Source organism: Bombina bombina, chromosome 7 (assembly GCF_027579735.1).
Source record: "Bombina bombina isolate aBomBom1 chromosome 7, aBomBom1.pri, whole genome shotgun sequence".
Classification (NCBI taxonomy): domain Eukaryota; kingdom Metazoa; phylum Chordata; class Amphibia; order Anura; family Bombinatoridae; genus Bombina; species Bombina bombina.
In genome coordinates, this window is record NC_069505.1 from 440125188 (window position 1) to 440149239 (window position 24052).

A 24052-nucleotide genomic window follows, 5' to 3' on the forward strand; every position below is an offset into this window, starting at 1 on the left:
TTGATATTAAGTTATTATCTTGGAAAGTTTTGTTTTTAGTTGCAATTTCTTCTGCTAGAAGAGTTTCAGAATTATCTGCTCTGCAGTGTTCTCCTCCTTATCTGGTGTTCCATGCAGATAAGGTGGTTTTACGTACTAAACCTGGTTTTCTTCCAAAAGTTGTTTCTAACAAAAACATTAACCAGGAGATTATCGTACCTTCTCTGTGTCCGAAACCAGTTTCAAAGAAGGAACGTTTGTTGCACAATTTGGATGTTGTTCGCGCTCTAAAATTCTATTTAGATGCTACAAAGGATTTTAGACAAACATCTTCCTTGTTTGTTGTTTATTCAGGTAAAAGGAGAGGTCAAAAAGCAACTTCTACCTCTCTCTCTTTTTGGATTAAAAGCATCATCAGATTGGCTTACGAGACTGCCGGACGGCAGCCTCCCGAAAGAATCACAGCTCATTCCACTAGGGCTGTGGCTTCCACATGGGCCTTCAAGAACGAGGCTTCTGTTGATCAGATATGTAGGGCAGCGACTTGGTCTTCACTGCACACTTTTACCAAATTTTACAAGTTTGATACTTTTGCTTCTTCTGAGGCTATTTTTGGGAGAAAGGTTTTGCAAGCCGTGGTGCCTTCCATTTAGGTGACCTGATTTGCTCCCTCCCTTCATCCGTGTCCTAAAGCTTTGGTATTGGTTCCCACAAGTAAGGATGACGCCGTGGACCGGACACACCTATGTTGGAGAAAACAGAATTTATGTTTACCTGATAAATTTCTTTCTCCAACGGTGTGTCCGGTCCACGGCCCGCCCTGGTTTTTTAATCAGGTCTGATAATTTATTTTCTTTAACTACAGTCACCTCGGTACCATATGGTTTCTCCTATGCAAATATTCCTCCTTAACGTCGGTCGAATGACTGGGGTAGGCGGAGCCTAGGAGGGATCATGTGACCAGCTTTGCTGGGCTCTTTGCCATTTCCTGTTGGGGAAGAGAATATCCCACAAGTAAGGATGACGCCGTGGACCGGACACACCGTTGGAGAAAGAAATTTATCAGGTAAACATAAATTCTGTTTTTTGTTTTAGTGCAAAATTCCTCTTCAGGTTTTCCGGGAACCTTCTGAGTATACTACACGAATACTCCAATCAACATCTCCAAGATTTGATTTAACTACAAGCAAGTTTTCTACTATACCAAGCTCTAGAAATGTCTTTAATCAAAATAGTTTTTCTTCTGTGTTCCTGTTTTTATCCATCCTGATGTTTTTGGGAGTTTTGTATTACTTTTCTGACAATATTCTTATTGGTTTTCGCATCAAAGAGGAAGATTTGACAGTTACTGGTCATTTTATGAATTGCTGGACTCTTCTCATTTGACAGTTACTGGTCATTTTTGTCCATTATATTTCAAACCTTGTTTTCATTGGTTTATATGTTTTCTTCATTCTTATCTTTATTGTTTGTTTAAAGTAATGTCCGTTAAAATGCTGCCTGCAGTAAATTGAAAAGATATATAGCGAAATACTCGTCTCTGTCTCTTTAATAAAATCTAGATTATTCCTTCACAAAGCTAGGATAATCGGAATTTTTCCTTAGGATTCCCCATAAATAAATCATAAGTGGTGGAAGCTTAGATAGTTTTAGTTCAGTTTGGGTATCAGTAAAAGGGGAATTTGGGCATTTTTTCTAAATCTAGGACAGACTAGAGAGTGTTAACCCTTGCACCCACTGAACTAAGTCACAGGCTTGTCTGGAGTGGCTGGACTGTGAAAGTGGAAAGGGTCTGTTAACCCTTTCTGTGCCAAACAAGTGACTGGCACAGGGCTGGTTAACCCTGGTCATCACAACTTTCATAATTTATTTTGCACTGTTCATGTAATTTAACTCTGGAAATTGTAGCTTTTGTAGGTTTCAATGCTGAAAATGCACCTGTTGACTTCTCAAGGCTAACCCTGCTACATGCCTGCCCCTAATTGGCTATAGCAGATAACAAAAAACAGAATTTATGTTTACCTGATAAATTACTTTCTCCAACGGTGTGTCCGGTCCACGGCGTCATCCTTACTTGTGGGATATTCTCTTCCCCAACAGGAAATGGCAAAGAGCCCAGCAAAGCTGGTCACATGATCCCTCCTAGGCTCCGCCTACCCCAGTCATTCGACCGACGTTAAGGAGGAATATTTGCATAGGAGAAACCATATGGTACCGTGGTGACTGTAGTTAAAGAAAATAAATTATCAGACCTGATTAAAAAAACCAGGGCGGGCCGTGGACCGGACACACCGTTGGAGAAAGTAATTTATCAGGTAAACATAAATTCTGTTTTCTCCAACATAGGTGTGTCCGGTCCACGGCGTCATCCTTACTTGTGGGAACCAATACCAAAGCTTTAGGACACGGATGAAGGGAGGGAGCAAATCAGGTCACCTAATTGGAAGGCACCACGGCTTGCAAAACCTTTCTCCCAAAAATAGCCTCAGAAGAAGCAAAAGTATCAAACTTGTAAAATTTGGTAAAAGTGTGCAGTGAAGACCAAGTCGCTGCCCTACATATCTGATCAACAGAAGCCTCGTTCTTGAAGGCCCATGTGGAAGCCACAGCCCTAGTGGAATGAGCTGTGATTCTTTCGGGAGGCTGCCGTCCGGCAGTCTCGTAAGCCAATCTGATGATGCTTTTAATCCAAAAAGAGAGAGAGGTAGAAGTTGCTTTTTGACCTCTCCTTTTACCGGAATAAACAACAAACAAGGAAGATGTTTGTCTAAAATCCTTTGTAGCATCTAAATAGAATTTTAGAGCGCGAACAACATCCAAATTGTGCAACAAACGTTCCTTCTTTGAAACTGGTTTCGGACACAGAGAAGGTACGATAATCTCCTGGTTAATGTTTTTGTTAGAAACAACTTTTGGAAGAAAACCAGGTTTAGTACGTAAAACCACCTTATCTGCATGGAACACCAGATAAGGAGGAGAACACTGCAGAGCAGATAATTCTGAAACTCTTCTAGCAGAAGAAATTGCAACTAAAAACAAAACTTTCCAAGATAATAACTTAATATCAACGGAATGCAAGGGTTCAAACGGAACCCCCTGAAGAACTGAAAGAACTAAATTGAGACTCCAAGGAGGAGTCAAAGGTTTGTAAACAGGCTTAATTCTAACCAGAGCCTGAACAAAGGCTTGAACATCTGGCACAGCGGCCAGCTTTTTGTGAAGTAACACAGACAAGGCAGAAATCTGTCCCTTCAGGGAACTTGCAGATAATCCTTTTTCCAATCCTTCTTGAAGGAAGGATAGAATCCTAGGAATCTTAACCTTGTCCCAAGGGAATCCTTTAGATTCACACCAACAGATATATTTTTTCCAAATTTTGTGGTAAATCTTTCTAGTTACAGGCTTTCTGGCCTGAACAAGAGTATCGATAACAGAATCTGAGAATCCTCGCTTCGATAAGATCAAGCGTTCAATCTCCAAGCAGTCAGCTGGAGTGAAACCAGATTCGGATGTTCGAACGGACCCTGAACAAGAAGGTCTCGTCTCAAAGGTAGCTTCCAAGGAGGAGCCGATGACATATTCACCAGATCTGCGTACCAAGTCCTGCGTGGCCACGCAGGAGCTATCAAGATCACCGACGCCCTCTCCTGATTGATCCTGGCTACCAGCCTGGGGATGAGAGGAAACGGCGGGAACACATAAGCTAGTTTGAAGGTCCAAGGTGCTACTAGTGCATCCACTAGAGCCGCCTTGGGATCCCTGGATCTGGACCCGTAGCAAGGAACTTTGAAGTTCTGACGAGAGGCCATCAGATCCATGTCTGGAATGCCCCACAGCTGAGTGACTTGGGCAAAGATTTCCGGATGGAGTTCCCACTCCCCCGGATGCAATGTCTGACGACTCAGAAAATCCGCTTCCCAATTTTCCACTCCTGGGATGTGGATAGCAGACAGGTGGCAGGAGTGAGACTCCGCCCATAGAATGATTTTGGTCACTTCTTCCATCGCCAGGGAACTCCTTGTTCCCCCCTGATGGTTGATGTACGCAACAGTTGTCATGTTGTCTGATTGAAACCGTATGAACTTGGCCCTCGCTAGCTGAGGCCAAGCCTTGAGAGCATTGAATATCGCTCTCAGTTCCAGAATATTTATCGGTAGAAGATATTCTTCCCGAGACCAAAGACCCTGAGCTTTCAGGGATCCCCAGACCGCGCCCCAGCCCATCAGACTGGCGTCGGTCGTGACAATGACCCACTCTGGTCTGCGGAATGTCATCCCTCGTGACAGGTTGTACAGGGACAGCCACCAACGGAGTGAGTCTCTGGTCCTCTGATTTACTTGTATCTTCGGAGACAAGTCTGTATAGTCCCCATTCCACTGACTGAGTATGCACAGTTGTAATGGTCTTAGATGAATGCGTGCAAAAGGAACTATGTCCATTGCCGCTACCATCAACCCGATCACTTCCATGCACTGAGCTATGGAAGGAAGAGGAACGGAATGAAGTATCCGACAAGAGTCTAGAAGTTTTGTTTTTCTGGCCTCTGTCAGAAAAATCCTCATTTCTAAGGAGTCTATTATTGTTCCCAAGAAGGGAACCCTTGTTGACGGAGATAGAGAACTCTTTTCCACGTTCACTTTCCATCCGTGAGATCTGAGAAAGGCCAGGACAATGTCCGTGTGAGCCTTTGCTTGAGGAAGGGACGACGCTTGAATCAGAATGTCGTCCAAGTAAGGTACTACAGCAATGCCCCTTGGTCTTAGCACAGCTAGAAGGGACCCTAGTACCTTTGTGAAAATCCTTGGAGCAGTGGCTAATCCGAAAGGAAGCGCCACGAACTGGTAATGTTTGTCCAGGAATGCGAACCTCAGGAACCGATGATGTTCCTTGTGGATAGGAATATGTAGATACGCATCCTTTAAATCCACCGTGGTCATGAATTGACCTTCCTGGATGGAAGGAAGAATAGTTCGAATGGTTTCCATCTTGAACGATGGAACCTTGAGAAACTTGTTTAAGATCTTGAGATCTAAGATTGGTCTGAACGTTCCCTCTTTTTTGGGAACTATAAACAGATTGGAGTAGAACCCCATCCCTTGTTCTCTTAATGGAACGGGATGAATCACTCCCATTTTTAACAGGTCTTCTACACAATGTAAGAATGCCTGTCTTTTTATGTGGTCTGAAGACAACTGAGACCTGTGGAACCTCCCCCTTGGGGGAAGTCCCTTGAATTCCAGAAGATAACCTTGGGAGACTATTTCTAGCGCCCAAGGATCCAGAACATCTCTTGCCCAAGCCTGAGCGAAGAGAGAGAGTCTGCCCCCCACCAGATCCGGTCCCGGATCGGGGGCCAACATTTCATGCTGTCTTGGTAGCAGTGGCAGGTTTCTTGGCCTGCTTTCCCTTGTTCCAGCCTTGCATTGGTCTCCAAGCTGGCTTGGCTTGAGAAGTATTACCCTCTTGCTTAGAGGACGTAGCACTTTGGGCTGGTCCGTTTCTACGAAAGGGACGAAAATTAGGTTTATTTTTTGCCTTGAAAGGCCGATCCTGAGGAAGGGCGTGGCCCTTACCCCCAGTGATATCCGAGATAATCTCTTTCAAGTCAGGGCCAAACAGCGTTTTCCCCTTGAAAGGAATGTTAAGTAGCTTGTTCTTGGAAGACGCATCAGCCGACCAAGATTTCAACCAAAGCGCTCTGCGCGCCACAATAGCAAACCCAGAATTCTTAGCCGCTAACCTAGCCAATTGCAAAGTGGCGTCTAGGGTGAAAGAATTAGCCAATTTGAGAGCATTGATTCTGTCCATAATCTCCTCATAAGGAGGAGAATCACTGTCGACCGCCTTTATCAGCTCATCGAACCAGAAACATGCGGCTGTAGCGACAGGGACAATGCATGAAATTGGTTGTAGAAGGTAACCCTGCTGAACAAACATCTTTTTAAGCAAACCTTCTAATTTTTTATCCATAGGATCTTTGAAAGCACAACTATCCTCTATGGGTATAGTGGTGCGTTTGTTTAAAGTGGAAACCGCTCCCTCGACCTTGGGGACTGTCTGCCATAAGTCCTTTCTGGGGTCGACCATAGGAAACAATTTTTTAAATATGGGACGAAAGGAATACCGGGCCTTTCCCATTCTTTATTAACAATGTCCGCCACCCGCTTGGGTATAGGAAAAGCTTCTGGGAGCCCCGGCACCTCTAGGAACTTGTCCATTTTACATAGTTTCTCTGGGATGACCAACTTGTCACAATCATCCAGAGTGGATAATACCTCCTTAAGCAGAATGCGGAGATGTTCCAACTTAAATTTAAATGCAATCACATCAGGTTCAGCTTGTTGAGAAATGTTCCCTGAATCAGTAATTTCTCCCTCAGACAAAACCTCCCTGGCCCCATCAGACTGAGTTAGGGGCCCTTCAGAAATATTAATATCAGCGTCGTCATGCTCTTCAGTATCTAAAACAGAGCAGTCGCGCTTACGCTGATAAGTGTTCATTTTGGCTAAAATGTTTTTGACAGAATTATCCATTACAGCCGTTAATTGTTGCATAGTAAGGAGTATTGGCGCGCTAGATGTACTAGGGGCCTCCTGAGTGGGCAAGACTCGTGTAGACGAAGGAGGGAATGATGCAGTACCATGCTTACTCCCCTCACTTGAGGAATCATCTTGGGCATCATTGTCATTGTCACATAAATCACATTTATTTAAATGAATAGGAATTCTGGCTTCCCCACATTCAGAACACAGTCTATCTGGTAGTTCAGACATGTTAAACAGGCATAAACTTGATAACAAGTACAAAAAACGTTTTAAAATAAAACCGTTACTGTCACTTTAAATTTTAAACTGAACACACTTTATTACTGCAAATGCGAAAAAACATGAAGGAATTGTTCAAAATTCACCAAATTTTCACCACAGTGTCTTAAAGCCTTAAAAGTATTGCACACCAAATTTGGAAGCTTTAACCCTTAAAATAACGGAACCGGAGCCGTTTTGAACTTTAACCCCTTTACAGTCCCTGGTATCTGCTTTGCTGAGACCCAACCAAGCCCCAAGGGGAATACGATACCAAATGACGCCTTCAGAAAGTCTTTTCTAAGTATCAGAGCTCCTCTCACATGCGACTGCATGCCATGCCTCTCAAAAACAAGTGCGCAACACCGGCGCGAAAATGAGGCTCTGCCTATGCTTTGGGAAAGCCCCTAAAGAATAAGGTGTCTAAAACAGTGCCTGCCGATATTATTATATCAAAATACCCAGATAAAATGATTCCTCAAGGCTAAATATGTGTTAATATCAATCGATTTAGCCCAAAAAAAGTCTACAGTCTAAATAAGCCCTTTTTGAAGCCCTTATTTACAATCGTAATAAACATGGCTTACCGGATCCCAGAGGGAAAATGACAGCTTCCAGCATTACATCGTCTTGTTAGAATGTGTCATACCTCAAGCAGCAAGAGACTGCTCACTGTTCCCCCAACTGAAGTTAATTGCTCTCAACAGTCCTGTGTGGAACAGCCATGGATTTTAGTGACGGTTGCTAAAATCATTTTCCTCATACAAACAGAAATCTTCATCTCTTTTCTGTTTCTGAGTAAATAGTACATACCAGCACTATTTCAAAATAACAAACTCTTGATTGAATAATAAAAACTACAGTTAAACACTAAAAAACTCTAAGCCATCTCCGTGGAGATGTTGCCTGTACAACGGCAAAGAGAATGACTGGGGTAGGCGGAGCCTAGGAGGGATCATGTGACCAGCTTTGCTGGGCTCTTTGCCATTTCCTGTTGGGGAAGAGAATATCCCACAAGTAAGGATGACGCCGTGGACCGGACACACCTATGTTGGAGAAACATAATTTATGCTTGCCTGATAAATTTATTTCTCTTGTGGTGTATCCAGTCCATGGATCATCCATTACTTGTGGGATATTCTCATTCCCAACAGGAAGTTGCAAGAGGACACCCAAAGCAGAGCTGTCTATATAGCTCCTCCCCTAACTGCCATATCCAGTCATTCGACCGAAAACAGAGAAAGGAGAAACCATAGGGTGCAGTGGTGACTGTAGTTTAAAATTAAAAAATACCTGCCTTAAAATGACAGGGCAGCCCGTGGACTGGATACACCACAAGATAAATAAATTTATCAGGTAAGCATAAATTATGTTTTCTCTTGTAAGGTGTATCCAGTCCACGGATCATCCATTACTTGTGGGATACCAATACCAAAGCTAAAGTGAGGGACAAGGCAGGTACTTAAACGGAAGGTACCACTGCCTGTAAAACCTTTCTCCCAAAAATAGCCTCCGAAGAAGCAAAAGTATCAAATTTGTAGAATTTTGAAAAAGTATGAAGCGAAGACCAAGTCGCCGCCTTGCAAATCTGTTCAACAGAAGCCTCATTTTTAAAGGCCCATGTGGAAGCCACAGCTCTAGTAGAATGAGCTGTAATCCTTTCTGGAGGCTGCTGGCCAGCAGTCTCATAGGCTAAGCGGATTATGCTTCTTAGCCAAAAAGAAAGAGGTTGCCGAAGCCTTTTGACCTCTCCTCTGTCCAGAGTAGACAACAAACAAAGCAGATGTTTGACGAAAATCTTTAGTAGCTTGTAAGTAAAACTTTAAAGCACAAACCACATCCAGATTGTGTAATAGACGTTCCTTCTTTGAAGAAGGATTAGGACACAAAGACGGAACAACAATCTCTTGATTGATATTCTTAGATACCACCTTAGGTAAAAACCCAGGTTTGGAACGCAGAACTACCTTATCTGCATGGAAGATCAGATAAGGAGGATCACATTGTAAGGCAGATAACTCAAACTCTACGAGCCGAGAAAATAGCTACCAAAAAAAGAACTTTCCAAGATAAAAGTTTGATATCTATGGAATGAAGAGGTTCAAACGGAACCCCCTGAAGAACCTTAAGAACCAAATTTAAGCTCCAAGGTGGAGCAACAGGTTTAAACACAGGCTTGATTCTAATTAAAGCCTGACAAAATGCCTGAACGTCTGGGACATCCGCCAGACGCTTGTGCAAAAGAATAGATAGCGCAGAAATCTGTCCCTTTAAGGAACTAGCCGACAATCCTTTCTCCAATCCTTCTTGGAGGAAAGATAATATCCTGGGAATCCTGACCTTACTCCAATGAGTAGCCTTTGGATTCATACCAATAAAGATATTTACGCCATATTTTATGATAGATTTTCCTGGTGACAGGCTTTCGTGCCTTAATTAAGGTATCAATTACTGACTCTGAGAAACCACGCTTTGATAAAATCAAGCGTTCAATCTCCAGGCAGTCAGCCTCAGAGAAATTAGATTTGGATGGTTGAAAGGACCTTGAAGTAGAAGGTCCTGTCTCAGCGGCAGAGTCCATGGTGGAAAGGATGACATGTCCACCAGATCTGCATACCAAGTCCTGCATGGCCACGCAGGCGCTATCAAGATCACTGATGCTCTCTCCTGCTTGATTTTGGCAATCAGACGAGGGAGCAGAGGAAACGGTGGAAACACATAAGCCAGGTTGAAGGACCAAGGCGCTGCTAGAGCATCTATCAGCGTTGCCTTGGGGTCCCTGGACCTGGATCCGTAACAAGGAAGCTTGGCGTTCTGGCGAGACGCCATGAGATCCAGTTCTGGTTTGCCCCAACGATGAACCTATTGTGCAAACACCTCCGGATGGAGTTCCCACTCCCCCGGATGAAAAATCCGCCTCCCAGTTCTCTACACCTGGGATATGGATAGCTGATAGGTGGCAAGAGTGAATCTCTGCCCAGCGAATTATCTTTGAGACTTCTAACATCGCTAGGGAACTCCTTGTTCCCCCTTGATGGTTGATGTAAGCCAAAGTCGTGATGTTGTCCGACTGAAATCTGATGAACCTCATTGTCGCTAGCTGAGGCCAAGTCTGAAGAGCATTGAATATCGCTCTTAGTTCCAGAATGTTTATTAGAAGGAGAGACTCCTCCTGAGTCCACGATCCCTGAGCCTTCAGGGAGTTCCAGACTGCACCCCAACCTAGAAGGCTGGCATCTGTCGTTACAATTGTCCAATCTGGCCTGCGAAAGGTCATACCTTTGGACAGATGGACCCAGTATAGCCACCAGAGGAGAGAATCCCTGGTCTCTTGATCCAGATTTAGTAGAGGGGATAAATCTGTGTAATCCCCATTCCACTGATTGAGCATGCAGAGTTGCAGCGGTCTGAGATGTAGGCGTGCAAAGGGCACTATGTCCATTGCCGCTACCATTAAGCCGATTACTTCCATGCACTGAGCCACCGAAGGGCGAGGAATGGAATAAAGAACACGGCAGGAATTTAGAAGTTTTGATAACCTGGACTCCATCAGGTAAATTTTCATTTCTACAGAATCTATCAGAGTCCCTAGGAAGGAAACTCTTGTGAGGGGGGATAGAGAACTCTTTTCCTCGTTCACCTTCCACCCATGCGACCTCAGAAATGCCAACACTATGTCCGTATGAGACTTGGCAATTTGGAAGTTTGACGCCTGAATCAGGATGTCGTCTAAATAAGGCTATGCTATGCCCCGCGGCCTTAGGACCGCCAGAAGCGACCCCAGAACCTTCGTAAAAATTCTTGGGGCTGTAGCTAACCCAAAGGGAAGAGCTACAAACTGGTAATGCCTGTCTAGGAAGGCAAACCTGAGAAACTGATGATGATCTTTGTGTATCGGAATGTGAAGATAAGCATCCTTTAAATCCACTGTAGTCATGTATTGACCCTCCTGGATCATAGGTAGGATGGTACGAATAGTCTCCATCTTGAATGATGGAACTCTGAGGAATTTGTTTAAGATCTTTAGATCCAAAATTGGTCTGAAGGTTGCCTCTTTTTTTGGGAACTACAAACAGATTTGAGTAAAATCCCTGTCCCTGTTCCTCCTTTGGAACTGGATGGATCACTCCCATAACTAGGAGGTCTTGTACACAGTAAGAATGCCTCTCTCTTTATCTGGTTTGCAGATAATTGTTAAAGGTGAAATCTCCCTTTTGGGGGGGAAGCCTTGAAGTCCAGAAGATATCCCTGGGATATAATTTCCAACGCCCAGGGATCCTGGACATCTCTTGCCCACGCCTGGGCGAAGAGCGACAGTCTGCCCCCTACTAGATCCGTTACCGGATAGGGGGCCGTTCCTCCATGCTGTCTTAGAGGCAGCAGCAGGCTTTTTGGCCTGCTTACCCTTGTTCCAGGTCTGGTTAGGTCTCCAGACCGTCTTGGACTGAGCAAAAGTTCCCTCTTGTTTTGCATTAGAGGAAGTTGATGCCGCACTTGCCTTGAAGTTTCGAAAGGCACGAAAATTAGACTGTTTGGCCCTTGATTTGGACCTATCCTGAGGAAGGGCATGACCTTTTCCTCCAGTGATATCAGAAATAATTTCCTTCAAACCAGGCCCGAATAGGGTCTGCCCCTTGAAGGGAATGTTAAGCAGCTTAGACTTTGAAGTAACGTCAGCTGACCATGATTTAAGCCATAGCGCTCTGCGCGCCTGGATAGCAAAACCAGAATTCTTAGCCGTTAGTTTAGTCAAATGAACAATGGCATCAGAAACAAAAGAATTGGCTAGCTTAAGTGCTCTAAGCTTGCCAAGTATGTCATCCAATGGAGTCGCTACCTGTAAAGCCTCTTCCAGAGACTCAAACCAGAATGCCGCATCAGCAGTGACAGGAGCAATGCATGCAAGGGGCTGTAGGATAAAACCTTGTTGAATAAACATTTTCTTAAGGTAACCCTCTAACTTTTTATCCATTGGATCTAAGAAAGCACAACTGTCCTCGACAGGGATAGTAGTACGCTTTGCTAGAGTAGAAACTGCTCCCTCCACCTTAGGAACTGTCTGCCATAAGTCCTGTGTGGTGGCGTCTATTGGAAACATTTTTCTAAAAATAGGAGGGGGAGAGAACGGCACATCTGGTCTATCCCATTCCTTAGTAATAATTTCTGTAAACCTTTTAGGTATTGGAAAAACATCAGTACACACCGGCACTGCATAGTATTTATCCAGTCTACACAATTTCTCTGGCACTGCAATTGTATCACAGTCATTCAGAGCAGCTAAAACCTCCCTGAGTAACACGCGGAGGTGTTCAAGCTTAAATTTAAATGTAGAGATATCAGAATCAGGTTGCATTTCACCACTTCTCTCTTACTACCTCCATGTTTGTTGAGAGTTGCAAGAGAATGACTGGATATGGCAGTTAGGGGAGGAGCTATATAGACAGCTCTGCTGTGGGTGTCCTCTTGCAACTTCCTGTTGGGAATGAGAATATCCCACAAGTAATGGATGATCCGTGGACTGGATACACCTTACAAGAGAAATACTGAATTGCTATAAACCGCTAGAGATAGTTTTTGGCTTTCAGTGAATATGACCCCCCCCACCCCCCCACACTAGTTTTCAGTTACGTGTTTTTGTGAATATGAATTTACCAATTTAAAAGCATAAGAAAAAGAGCAAAAACTAGCAAAGTTGTCCCTATTTAAAGGGACATGAAACCCCAAATTTTTCTCACACAATTCAGACAGAAAATACAATTTTAAAAAAAGTTTTTAATTTACTTTACTACACACTTCTTGTGTTATTCTTTGAAGAGATATCTAGTGTGCACATGTCTGGAGCACCACATAGAAGGAAATAGTGCTGCCCTCTAGTGCTCTTGCTAATGTATAACATTGTTACACAACTGCTGCCATATAGTGCTCTAGATACGTGCACACTCCTGAGCTAACTCCTGCTTTTCAACAAAGGATACCAAGAAAACAAAGAAAAAAACTGATAATATAAATAAATGGATGGTTTTGTACGACAATATTTAAGCTGTAATTTCATGATAAGTGACGTTCTGCACCTATAAATCAAGTAGTGACCATGTGTTCTGGCGCACTGCTAGGTCGTGCAGGAGGTGCGACAGTCATTACAAACCTCAGCTTCTCTTTTCAGAACTCTGGTCTTTTCTACTTCATCCATGATTTCTTGGGACTCTTCGACATTTCCTTCTGCTCCTAGTACTTCGGCCCGTGCCAGGAGCTTCCCAATCTCCTCATTAAGTTCATGCACCTTCTCTGCCTAAAACAAATAATAAAATGCATTTAAAGGAGGCCACAGGGTCCCCTCACTCATTTACCAGTACAAACAGTAATGACGACGCATGTAACCGGTGCTGGTAGCAGAGAACCCCCTGGCTAAAGTCAACGGCAGCCATGCAAGAAATACCCACCTTGGCAGCGACTTCTGCACTGATTTCATCCTGGGTATCTGCCAGCCTCTTCTTTGCAATATCAGTCCTCCTATCACAATCTGCGATAAATGACTGCAAGTGGTCCATCGCCTGCGTGTAAATATCACAGTCAGAACAAGACAAGCTAGAATGCTAAATCCATGCACTTTACTTCCCAGGCCTGCTTGAAAAGTTATATAAAGAAACATACAAATGTATTTTGTAAATGCCAGAGCAACATTCACCAGTTCAATACTTAGCCAAGCAACAGACTGCAGAATAACCAAAACTGATGCTTATAAGAGCATCACTGATTGGTTCCCTGGAGAAAATTGGCAAGAACAAAATGTATGAACTTATTTCGAACTTATTTATCGGAATAATCTTAATTAGTGTTGGGAATATCACTCCTGGCCAACAGGAGGCGGCAAAGAGCACCACAGCAGAGCTGTTAAGTATCACTCCCCTTCCAATAAACCCCAGTCATTCGACCGAAGGTAAAGTAGAAAAGAAAATGTATGCTTAACTGATAAATCTATTTCTTTTTTTGACACAATGAGTCCACGGATCATCTTAATTACTATTGGGAATACCACTCCTGCCCTGCAGGAGGCAGCAAAGAGCATCACAGCAAAGCTGTTAAAGTATCACCTCCCTTCCCTCCAACCCAGTCATTCGACCGAAGTAAAGGAGAGAAAGGAAGTAACAAGGTGCAGAGGTGTCTGAAGTTTATAACCAACAACCTGCCTTTCAAAACAGGGCGGACCGTGGACTCACTGTGTCAAAAAATAAATAAATTTATCAGGCAAGCATACATTTTCTCTTTAATGACACAATGAGTCCACGGATCATCTTAATTACTATTGGGAACCAATACCAAAGCTAGAGTACACAGATGATACAGGAGGGACAAGACAGGGAACCTAAACTGAAGGCACCACTGCTTGAAGAACCTTTCTCCCAAAAGCGGCCTCAGTCGAGGCAAAAAAGTGTCAAATTTATAAAATTTTGAAAATAAATATGAAGATTAGACCAAGTTGCAGCCTTGCAAATCTGTTCCACAGAAGGTTCATTATTGGATGCTCATGAGGAAACAACGGCCCTCGTGGAATGAGCGGTAACTCTCTCTGGAGGCTGCTGCCAAGCAGTCTCATATGCAAAATGTATGATACTCTTCAGCCAAAAAGAAAGAGAAGTGGCCGTAGCTTTCTGTCCCTTACGTTTTCCTGAGAAAATCACAAACAAAGAAGAAGACTGACTAAAGTCCTTAGTCGCCTGCAGGTAAAACTTTAAAGCACGGACCATATCCAAATTGTGCAGAAGTCGTTCCTTCTGAGGAGGATTAGGACACAATGAAGGAACAACAATCTCCTTATTAATGTTCCAATCAGAAACCACTTTAGGAAGAAATCCTAATTTAGTACGTAAAACTACCTTATCTGAATGAAAAATAAGGTAAGGAAACTCGTACTGCAAAGCCGAGAGTTCTGACACTCTGCGAGCAGAAGAAACAGCATCAAGAAATAACATTTTCCAGGATAACTTAATATCTAAGGAAGGCATAGGCTCAAAACCGAGCCCCTTGAAGAACTTAGAGAACAAAATTCAGACTCCATGGAGGAGTAACTGTTTTGAACCCAGGCCTGACAAAATGATTGTACATCTGGGACATCCGCCAGACGTTTGTGTAACAAAATAAATAAGGCCGAGATTTGACCCTTTAGGGAAGCTATCAATAAACCCTTTCTCCAAACCTTCTTGAAGAAAAGAAAATTCTAGGAGTCCTAACTCTACTCCATGAATAGCCCTTGGATTCACACCAAAAGAGATATTTACACCATATCTTATGGTAAATCTGTCTAGATACAGACTTACGAGCCTGAATCATGGTCTCTATGATCGAGTCAGAAAAACTCTGTTTGGATAAAATTAAGCATTCAATCTCCAAGCAGTCAGCTTCAGAGAAACTAGATTTGGGTGAAGGAAGGGCCCTTGAAATAGAAAGTCCTTCTGCAACGGAAGTCTCCAAGGTGGTAGAGATGACATGTCCACCAGAACTGCATACTAAATCCTGCAAGGCCAAGCCGGTTCAATGAGGATCACAGATGCCCTCTCCTGCTTGATTCGAGCAATGACCCGAGGAAGAAGAGCAAACAGAGGAAATAGGTATGCTAGACTGAAGGTCCAAGGAACCGCCAGAGCATCTATCAGTTCCACCTGGGGACCCTGGACCTCGACCTGTATCTCAGGAACTTGGCATTCTGTCGAGATGCCATGAGATATAATTCCGGCTGACCCCACTTGAGGATCAAGCTGGAGAACACTTCCGGATGGAGTTCCCACTCCCCCGAATGAAAGGTCTGCCTGCTCAGAAAGTCCGCCTCCCAGTTGTCCCCCCTGGGATGTGGATCGACGACAGGCAGCAAGAATGGGTTTCCGCCCACTGAGTTATCTTGGTTACCTCAGTCATCGTAAGGAACTCCTCGTTCCGCTCCTAATGATTGATGTGAACCACAGAAGTTATGTTGTCCGACTGGAACCTGACAAACTGGACCGAGGCCAGGCCAGAAGAGCATTGAAGATCGCTCTCTGCTCCAGGATGTTTATAGGAAGAACCGACTCTGACTGAGTCCAAACTCCCTGAGCCTCTAGGGAACCCCAGACTGCTCCCCACCCTAGAAAGCTGGCGTCTGTTGTCACAACAACCCAAGATGGTCTGCGAAAGCAGGTTCCCTGGGAGAGGTGATCCACCATTGAAGAGAATCCCTTGTCTCCTGCTCCAGTAGTATTCAAGAAGACAAATCCGCATAATCTCCATTCCATTGACTGAGCAGGTTTATCTGCAGAGGTCTGAGATGGAACCGAACGGGATGATGTCCATTACCGCTACCATCAGCCCGATTAGCACCCTGCACTGAGCAACTGATGGCCGTCGATAATCTTTGATTTCCTGACTTCTGTCAGAAAAATCTTCATTGATAGGGAATCTATTATGGTTCCCAAGAAGTTACCCTCCCGTGAGATCGCAGGAAGGATAACACCATGTCCATGTAGGATCTCGCTTGTTGTAATGATGGCGCCTGGACTAGGATGTCGTCCAGATAGGGCGCCATTGCAATGCCCCGTAACCGAAACACCACCAACAGCGATCCCAGAACCCTTGAGAAAATTCTGGGAGCTGTGGCAAGACTGAATGGATTGAAAAAAAGTTGGTCTAGAAAGCAAACCCAAGGAACTTACGATGATCCCTATGAATGGGAAAATGCAGGTACGCTTCCTATAAATCCACTGTTCTCATAAATTGACCCACTAGGATCAAAGGCAGAATGGAACGAAAAACATAATTTATGTAAGAACTTACCTGATAAATTCATTTCTTTCATATTAGCAAGAGTCCATGAGCTAGTGACGTATGGGATATACATTCCTACCAGGAGGGGCAAAGTTTCCCAAACCTCAAAATGCCTATAAATACACCCCTCACCACACCCATAATTCAGTTTAACGAATAGCCAAGAAGTGGGGTGATAAAAAAGTGCGAAAGCATATAAAATAAGGAATTGGAATAATTGTGCTTTATACAAAAATCATAACCACCCCAAAAAAAGGGCGGGCCTCATGGACTCTTGCTAATATGAAAGAAATGAATTTATCAGGTAAGTTCTTACATAAATTATGTTTTCTTTCATGTAATTAGCAAGAGTCCATGAGCTAGTGACGTATGGGATAATGATTACCCAAGATGTGGATCTTTCCACGCAAGAGTCACTAGAGAGGGAGGGATAAAATAAAGACAGCCAATTCCTGCTGAAAATAATCCACACCCAAAATAAAGTTTAATGAAAAACATAAGCAGAAGATTCAAACTGAACCCGCTGCCTGAAGTACTTTTCTACCAAAAACTGCTTCAGAAGAAGAAAATACATCAAAATGGTAGAATTTAGTAAAAGTATGCAAAGAGGACCAAGTTGCTGCTTTGCAAATCTGATCAATCGAAGCTTCATTCCTAAACGCCCAGGAAGTAGAAACTGACCTAGTAGAATGAGCTGTAATCCTTTGAGGCGGAGTTTTACCCGACTCAACATAGGCAAGATGAATTCAAGATTTCAACCAAGATGCCAAAGAAATGGCAGAAGCTTTCTGGCCTTTTCTAGAACCGGAAAAGATAACAAATAGACTAGAAGTCTTTCGGAAAGACTTAGTAGCTTCAACATAATATTTCAAAGCTCTAACAACATCCAAAGAATGCAATGATTTCTCCTTAGAATTCTTAGGATTAGGACATAATGAAGGAACCACAATTTCTCTACTAATGTTGTTAGAATTCACAAATTTAGGTAAAAATTCAAAAGAAGTTCGCAACACTGCCTTATCCTGATGAAAAATCAGAAAAGGAGACTCACAAGAAAGAGCAGATAATTCAGAAACTCTTCTGGCAGAAGAGATTGCCAAAGGGAACAAAACTTTCCAAGAAAGTAATTTAATGTCCAATGAATGCATAGGTTCAAACGGAGGAGCTTGAAGAGCCCCCAGAAACAAATTCAAACTCCAAGGAGGAGAAATTGACTTAATGACAGGTTTTATACGAACCAAAGCTTGTACAAAACAATGAATATCAGGAAGATTAGCAATCTTTCTGTGAAAAAGAACAGAAAGAGCAGAGATTTGTCCTTTCAAAGAACTTGCGGATAAACCTTTATCTAAACCATCCTGAAGAAACTGTAAAATTCTCGGAATTCTAAAAGAATGCCAAGAAAAATGATGAGAAAGACACCAAGAAATATAAGTCTTCCAGACTCTATAATATATCTCTCTGGATACAGATTTACGAGCCTGTAACATAGTATTAATCACAGAGTCAGAGAAACCTCTTTGACCAAGAATCAAGCGTTCAATCTCCACACCTTTAAATTTAAGGATTTGAGATCCTGATGGAAAAAAGGACCTTGCGACAGAAGGTCTGGTCGTAGCGGAAGAGTCCACGGATGGCAAGAGGCCATCCGGACAAGATCCGCATACCATAACCTGTGAGGCCATGCCGGAGCTACCAGCAGAACAAACGAGCATTCCTTCAGAATCTTGGAGATTACTCTTGGAAGAAGAACTAGAGGCGGAAAGATATAAGCAGGATGATACTTCCAAGGAAGTGATAATGCATCCACTGCTTCCGCCTGAGGATCCCGGGATCTGGACAGATACCTGGGAAGTTTCTTGTTTAGATGAGACGCCATCAGATCTATTTCTGGAAGCTCCCACATTTGAACAATCTGAAGAAATACCTCTGGGTGAAGAGACCATTCGCCCGGATGCAACGTTTGGCGACTGAGATAATCCGCTTCCCAATTGTCTATACCTGGGATATGAACCGCAGATATTAGACAGGAGCTGGATTCCGCCCAAACCAGAATTCGAAATACTTCTTTCATAGCCAGAGGACTGTGAGTCCCTCCTTGATGATTGATGTATGCCACAGTAGTGACCATTGTCTGTCTGAAAACAAATGAACGATTCTCTCTTCAGAAGAGGCCAAGACTGAAGAGCTCTGAAAATTGCACGGAGTTCCAAAATATTGATCGGTAATCTCACCTCCTGAGATTCCCAAACTCCTTGTGCCGTCAGAGATCCCCACACAGCTCCCCAACCTGTGAGACTTGCATCTGTTGAAATTACAGTCCAGGTCGGAAGCACAAAAGAAGCCCCCTGAATTAAACGATGGTGATCTGTCCACCACGTTAGAGAGTGTCGTACAATCGGTTTTAAAGATATTAATTGAGATATCTTTGTGTAATCCTTGCACCATTGATTCAGCATACAGAGCTGAAGAGGTCGCATGTGAAAACGAGCAAAGGGGATCGCGTCCGATGCAGCAGTCATAAGACCTAGAATTTCCATGCATAAGGCTACCGAAGGGAATGATTGTGACTGAAGGTTTCGACAAGCTGAAATTAATTTTAGACGTCTCTTGTCTGTTAAAGACAGAGTCATGGACACTGAATCTATCTGGAAACCCAGAAAGGTTACCCTTGTCTGAGGAATCAATTAACTTTTTGGTGAATTGATCCTCCAACCATGATCTTGAAGAAACAACACAAGTCGATTTGTATGAGATTCTGCTAAATGTAAAGACTGAGCAAGTACCAAGATATCGTCCAAATAAGGAAATACCACAATACCCTGTTCTCTGAATACAGACAGAAGGGCACCGAGAACCTTTGTAAAAATTCTTGGAGCTGTAGCTAGGCCAAACGGCAGAGCCACAAACTGGTAATGCTTGTCCAGAAAAGAGAATCTCAGGAACTGATAATGATCTGGATGAATCGGAATATGCAGATATGCATCCTGTAAATCTATTGTGGACATATAATGCCCTTGCTGAACAAAAGGCAAGATAGTCCTTACAGTTACCATTTTGAACGTTGGTATCCTTACATAACGATTCAATATTTTTAGATCCAGAACTGGTCTGAAGGAATTCTCCTTCTTTGGTACAATGAAGAGATTTGAATAAAACCCCATCCCCTGTTCCAGAACTGGAACTGGCATAATTACTCCTGCCAACTCTAGATCTGAAACACAATTCAGAAATGCTTGAGCTTTCACTGGATTTACTGGGACACGGGAAAGAAAAAATCTCTTTGCAGGAGGTCTCATCTTGAAACCAATTCTGTACCCTTCTGAAACAATGTTCTGAATCCAAAGATTGTGAACAGAATTGATCCAAATTTCTTTGAAAAAACGTAACCTGCCCCCTACCAGCTGAGCTGGAATGAGGGCCGCACCTTCATGTGGACTTAGAAGCAGGCTTTGCCTTTCTAGAAGGCTTGGATTTATTCCAGACTGGAGATGGTTTCCAAACTGAAACTGCTCCTGAGGATGAAGGATCAGGCTTTTGTTCTTTGTTGAAACGAAAACGATTATTAGCCCTGTTTTTACCCTTAGATTTTTTATCCTGTGGTAAAAAAGTTCCTTTCCCACCAGTAACAGTTGAGATAATAGAATCCAACTGAGAACCAAATAATTTGTTACCCTGGAAAGAAATGGAAAGTAGAGTTGATTTAGAAGCCATATCAGCATTCCAAGTTTTAAGCCATAAAGCTCTTCTAGCTAAAATAGCTAGAGACATAAACCTGACATCAACTCTGATAATATCAAAAATGGCATCACAGATAAAATTATTAGCATGCTGAAGAATAATAATATTATGAGAATCATGATCTGTTACTTGTTGCGCTAAAGTCTCCAACCAAAAAGTTGAAGCTGCAGCAACATCAGCCAATGATATAGCAGGTCTAAGAAGAAGATTACCTGAACACAGATAAGCTTTTCTTAGAAAGGATTCAATTTTCCTATCTAAAGGATCTTTAAACGAAGTACCATCTGACGTAGGAATAGTAGTACGTTTAGCAAGGGTAGAAATAGCCCCATCGACTTTAGGGATTTTGTCCCAAAATTCTAATCTGTCAGACGGCACAGGATATAATTGCTTAAAACGTTTAGAAGGAGTAAATGAATTACCCAATTTATCCCATTCTCTGGAAATTACTTCAGAAATAGCATTAGGAACAGGAAAAACTTCTGGAATAACCACAGGAGATTTAAATACCTTATCTAAACGTTTAGAATTAGTATCAAGAGGACCAGAATCCTCTATTTCTAAAGCAATTAGTACTTCTTTAAGTAAAGAACGAATAAATTCCATTTTAAATAAATATGAAGATTTATCAGCATCAATCTCTGAGACAGAATCCTCTGAACCAGAAGAGTCATCAGAATCAGAATGATGATGTTCATTTAAAAATTCATCTGTAGAGAGAGAAGTTTTAAAAGATTTTTTTATGTTTACTAGAAGGAGAAATAACAGACATAGCCTTCTTGATGGATTCAGAAATAAAATCTCTTATATTATCAGGAACATTCTGCACCTTAGATGTTGAAGGAACTGCAACAGGCAATGGTACATTACTAAAGGAAATATTATCTGCTTTAACAAGTTTGTCATGACAATTAATACAAACAACAGCCGGAGGAATAGCTACCAAAAGTTTACAGCAGATACACTTAGCTTTGGTAGTTCCAGCACTAGACAGCGATTTTCCTGAAGTATCTTCTGACTCAGATGCAACGTGAGACATCTTGCAATATGTAAGAGAAAAAACAACATATAAAGCAAAATTGATCAAATTCCTTAAATGACAGTTTCAGGAATGGGAAAAAATGCCAATAAACAAGCTTCTAGTAACCAGAAGCAAAGAAAAAATGAGACTGAAATAATGTGGAGACAAAAGCGACGCCCACATTATTTGGCGCCAAATAAGACGCCCACATTATTTGGCGCCTAAATGCTTTTTTGGCACCAAAAATGACGCCACATCCGGAACGCCGACATTTTTGGCGCAAAAAGACGTCAAAAAATGACGCAACTTCCGGCGACACGTATGACGCCGGAAACAGAAAAGATGTTTTGCGCCAAAAAAGTCTGCGCCAAGAATGACGCAATAAAATGAAGCATTTTCAGCCCCCGCGAGCCTAACAGCCCACAGGGAAAAAAAGAGTCAAATTTTAAGGTAAGAAAAAAATTGATTCAAATGCATTATCCCAAATATGAAACCGACTGTCTGAAAATAAGGAATGTTGAACATCCTGAGTCAAGGCAAATAAATGTTTTTATACATATATTTAGAACTTTATAAATAAAGTGCCCAACCATAGCTTAGAGTGTCACAGAAAATAAGATTTACTTACCCCAGGACACTCATCTACATGTTTGTAGAAAGCCAAACCAGTACTGAAACGAAAATCAGCAGAGGTAACGGTATATAAATAAGAGTATATCGTCGATCTGAAAAGGGAGGTAAGAGATGAATCTCTACGACCGATAACAGAGAACCTATGAAATAGACCCCGTAGAAGGAGATCACTGCATTCAAATAGGCAATACTCTCCTCACATCCCTCTGACATTCACTGCACGCTGAGAGGAAAACCGGGCTCCAACTTGCTGCGGAGCGCATATCAACGTAGAATCTAGCACAAACTTACTTCACCACCTCCATAGGAGGCAAAGTTTGTAAAACTGAATTGTGGGTGTGGTGAGGGGTGTATTTATAGGCATTTTGAGGTTTGGGAAACTTTGCCCCTCCTGGTAGGAATGTATATCCCATACGTCACTAGCTCATGGACTCTTGCTAATTACATGAAAGAAAGCTTCCATCTAAAAGGACGGTACTCTGAAAAACTTGTTTAGACTCTTGAGATCCAAAATTGACCTGAAGGTTCCCTCTTTCTTGGGAACCCCAAACAGTTTGGATAAATCTCAGACCCTGTTCCTGAATCGGAACAGGAACTCTCACTCCCAGATAGGAGAGGCCTCCTACCCAGTGGAAGAACACCTTTCTTCTATCTTGCTCCAGATAATCTAGAAAGTCGAAATTTCCCTCCTGCTCAGAGGAAGAAGTAGAAGGATTCCTTTGATCTTTGAAAGGAACCAAAAATTAATCTCAACTAGAGGGAGGAATGACCCTCACTTCCTCTCCGTCAAAACCGGTCCAAACAAGGAATCGCCAAAGGCTAGGCGATGCATAATCAGACCAAGATCTCAACCATAAGCTCAGTGAGATAATATGGTAAGCCAGAAAACTTAGTTCCCCGCTTAATACCCGACTAGAAGTACTGTAAGAAAGGAGTTGGCCTCTTAAGGGCCTTATCTATTCTGGATTGCATCGTGTGGAGTCTGTCCGAATAAATCCAGACAAGGTATGAACTAGTATGCTGCCGCCACGGGTAGCAATACCAAATCTAGGATGCCATCTTGAGCAACCCCACTACCCACTTGTCCATGGGGTCCTGAAAAGGAAACAACTATCCTCTATGTGAATAGAAGACCTCCTGGCTAGCGTGGAATTTGTCCCTTCCACGGGGTGTACCGTCTGCCAAGACTCCTTGAGAAGTCTGTTAAGGAAACCTCTCTTTCAATATAGGAAATGTAGAAAAAAGGGATACCCGTTCTCTCCCATTCCTTAGCAATGATCTCAAAAGCTCGAGTTGGAGCCACATAGAATTAACAGCGACCGTGAAGTCGTTCTAGAGTAGCTAAAACCTCCTTAAGTACTAGCCGGAGGTGATCTAGCTTAAACCTGAAGACTACTTCATTATCAGGAGGAGGAATCATACCGTCAGATCTGAGATTTTACACCCTCAGACGCTACCAAAGTATCCCCCTCCTCAGGTATCGGGGAGGGGAACCTCAGAGATAGCAACAACTGTGACAGAAACCTTACTCACTGAATGTTTATTTTTCCTCTTGCGCTCTCCCTGCAGCATGGTAAAAGCCGACAACGCACCCGCAACGGCTTAGCACCAGCGGGAAGCTATGTCTTGCAAAAAAACTCAAGGGGGAGTTGTGCAGGAAGCGCAGGGCACTGGATAAATGGACGCTAAGTTTTTAGGACATTTGAGGAAAAGATTGCGGATATATTGAACCTTGTCAGAATGCTTCTTGCACCATTCGAGACAATGTTGGCTCTAAGAAAGGGTTTATCTCTGAACTGTAAACTACACTCACACATGAGGCAGAAAGGTTTTTGCATTAGTATGAAGGCATAAAGTGTATGAAACATCTTTATTCACATTTTAATCAATAAAATTGAACATCATAACCAGAGTTACTGTGTCTTCAAATAACAAAGGAAACGTCCTAATGCTTTAAATTAATACATTAATATTGGATATACTAATTAATATGGTGTAGGTTTCTTGGAACATTTTAATTTACAGTTTGACTAATTAAGATTATATGGTACTGTGTCTTTAAATAATAAAACACACTGCTTTC

At 42.6% G+C, this 24052-nt stretch overlaps 1 protein-coding gene across 3 annotated transcripts in view; it reads right to left on the bottom strand.

The window, feature by feature from the left end:
* The window catches only part of LUC7L2 (LUC7 like 2, pre-mRNA splicing factor), a 225451-nt gene that overhangs the window by 104704 nt on the left and 96695 nt on the right, over positions 1–24052 (bottom strand). For all 3 annotated transcript variants that reach the window (XM_053721357.1, XM_053721358.1, XM_053721356.1), the window contains 2 exons: positions 13223–13333; positions 12928–13071 (listed from right to left, as the gene is read on the bottom strand). In XM_053721357.1, the coding sequence (XP_053577332.1) occupies positions 12928–13071; positions 13223–13333 (255 nt within the window). The remainder of the gene's footprint in view (positions 1–12927; positions 13072–13222; positions 13334–24052) is intronic.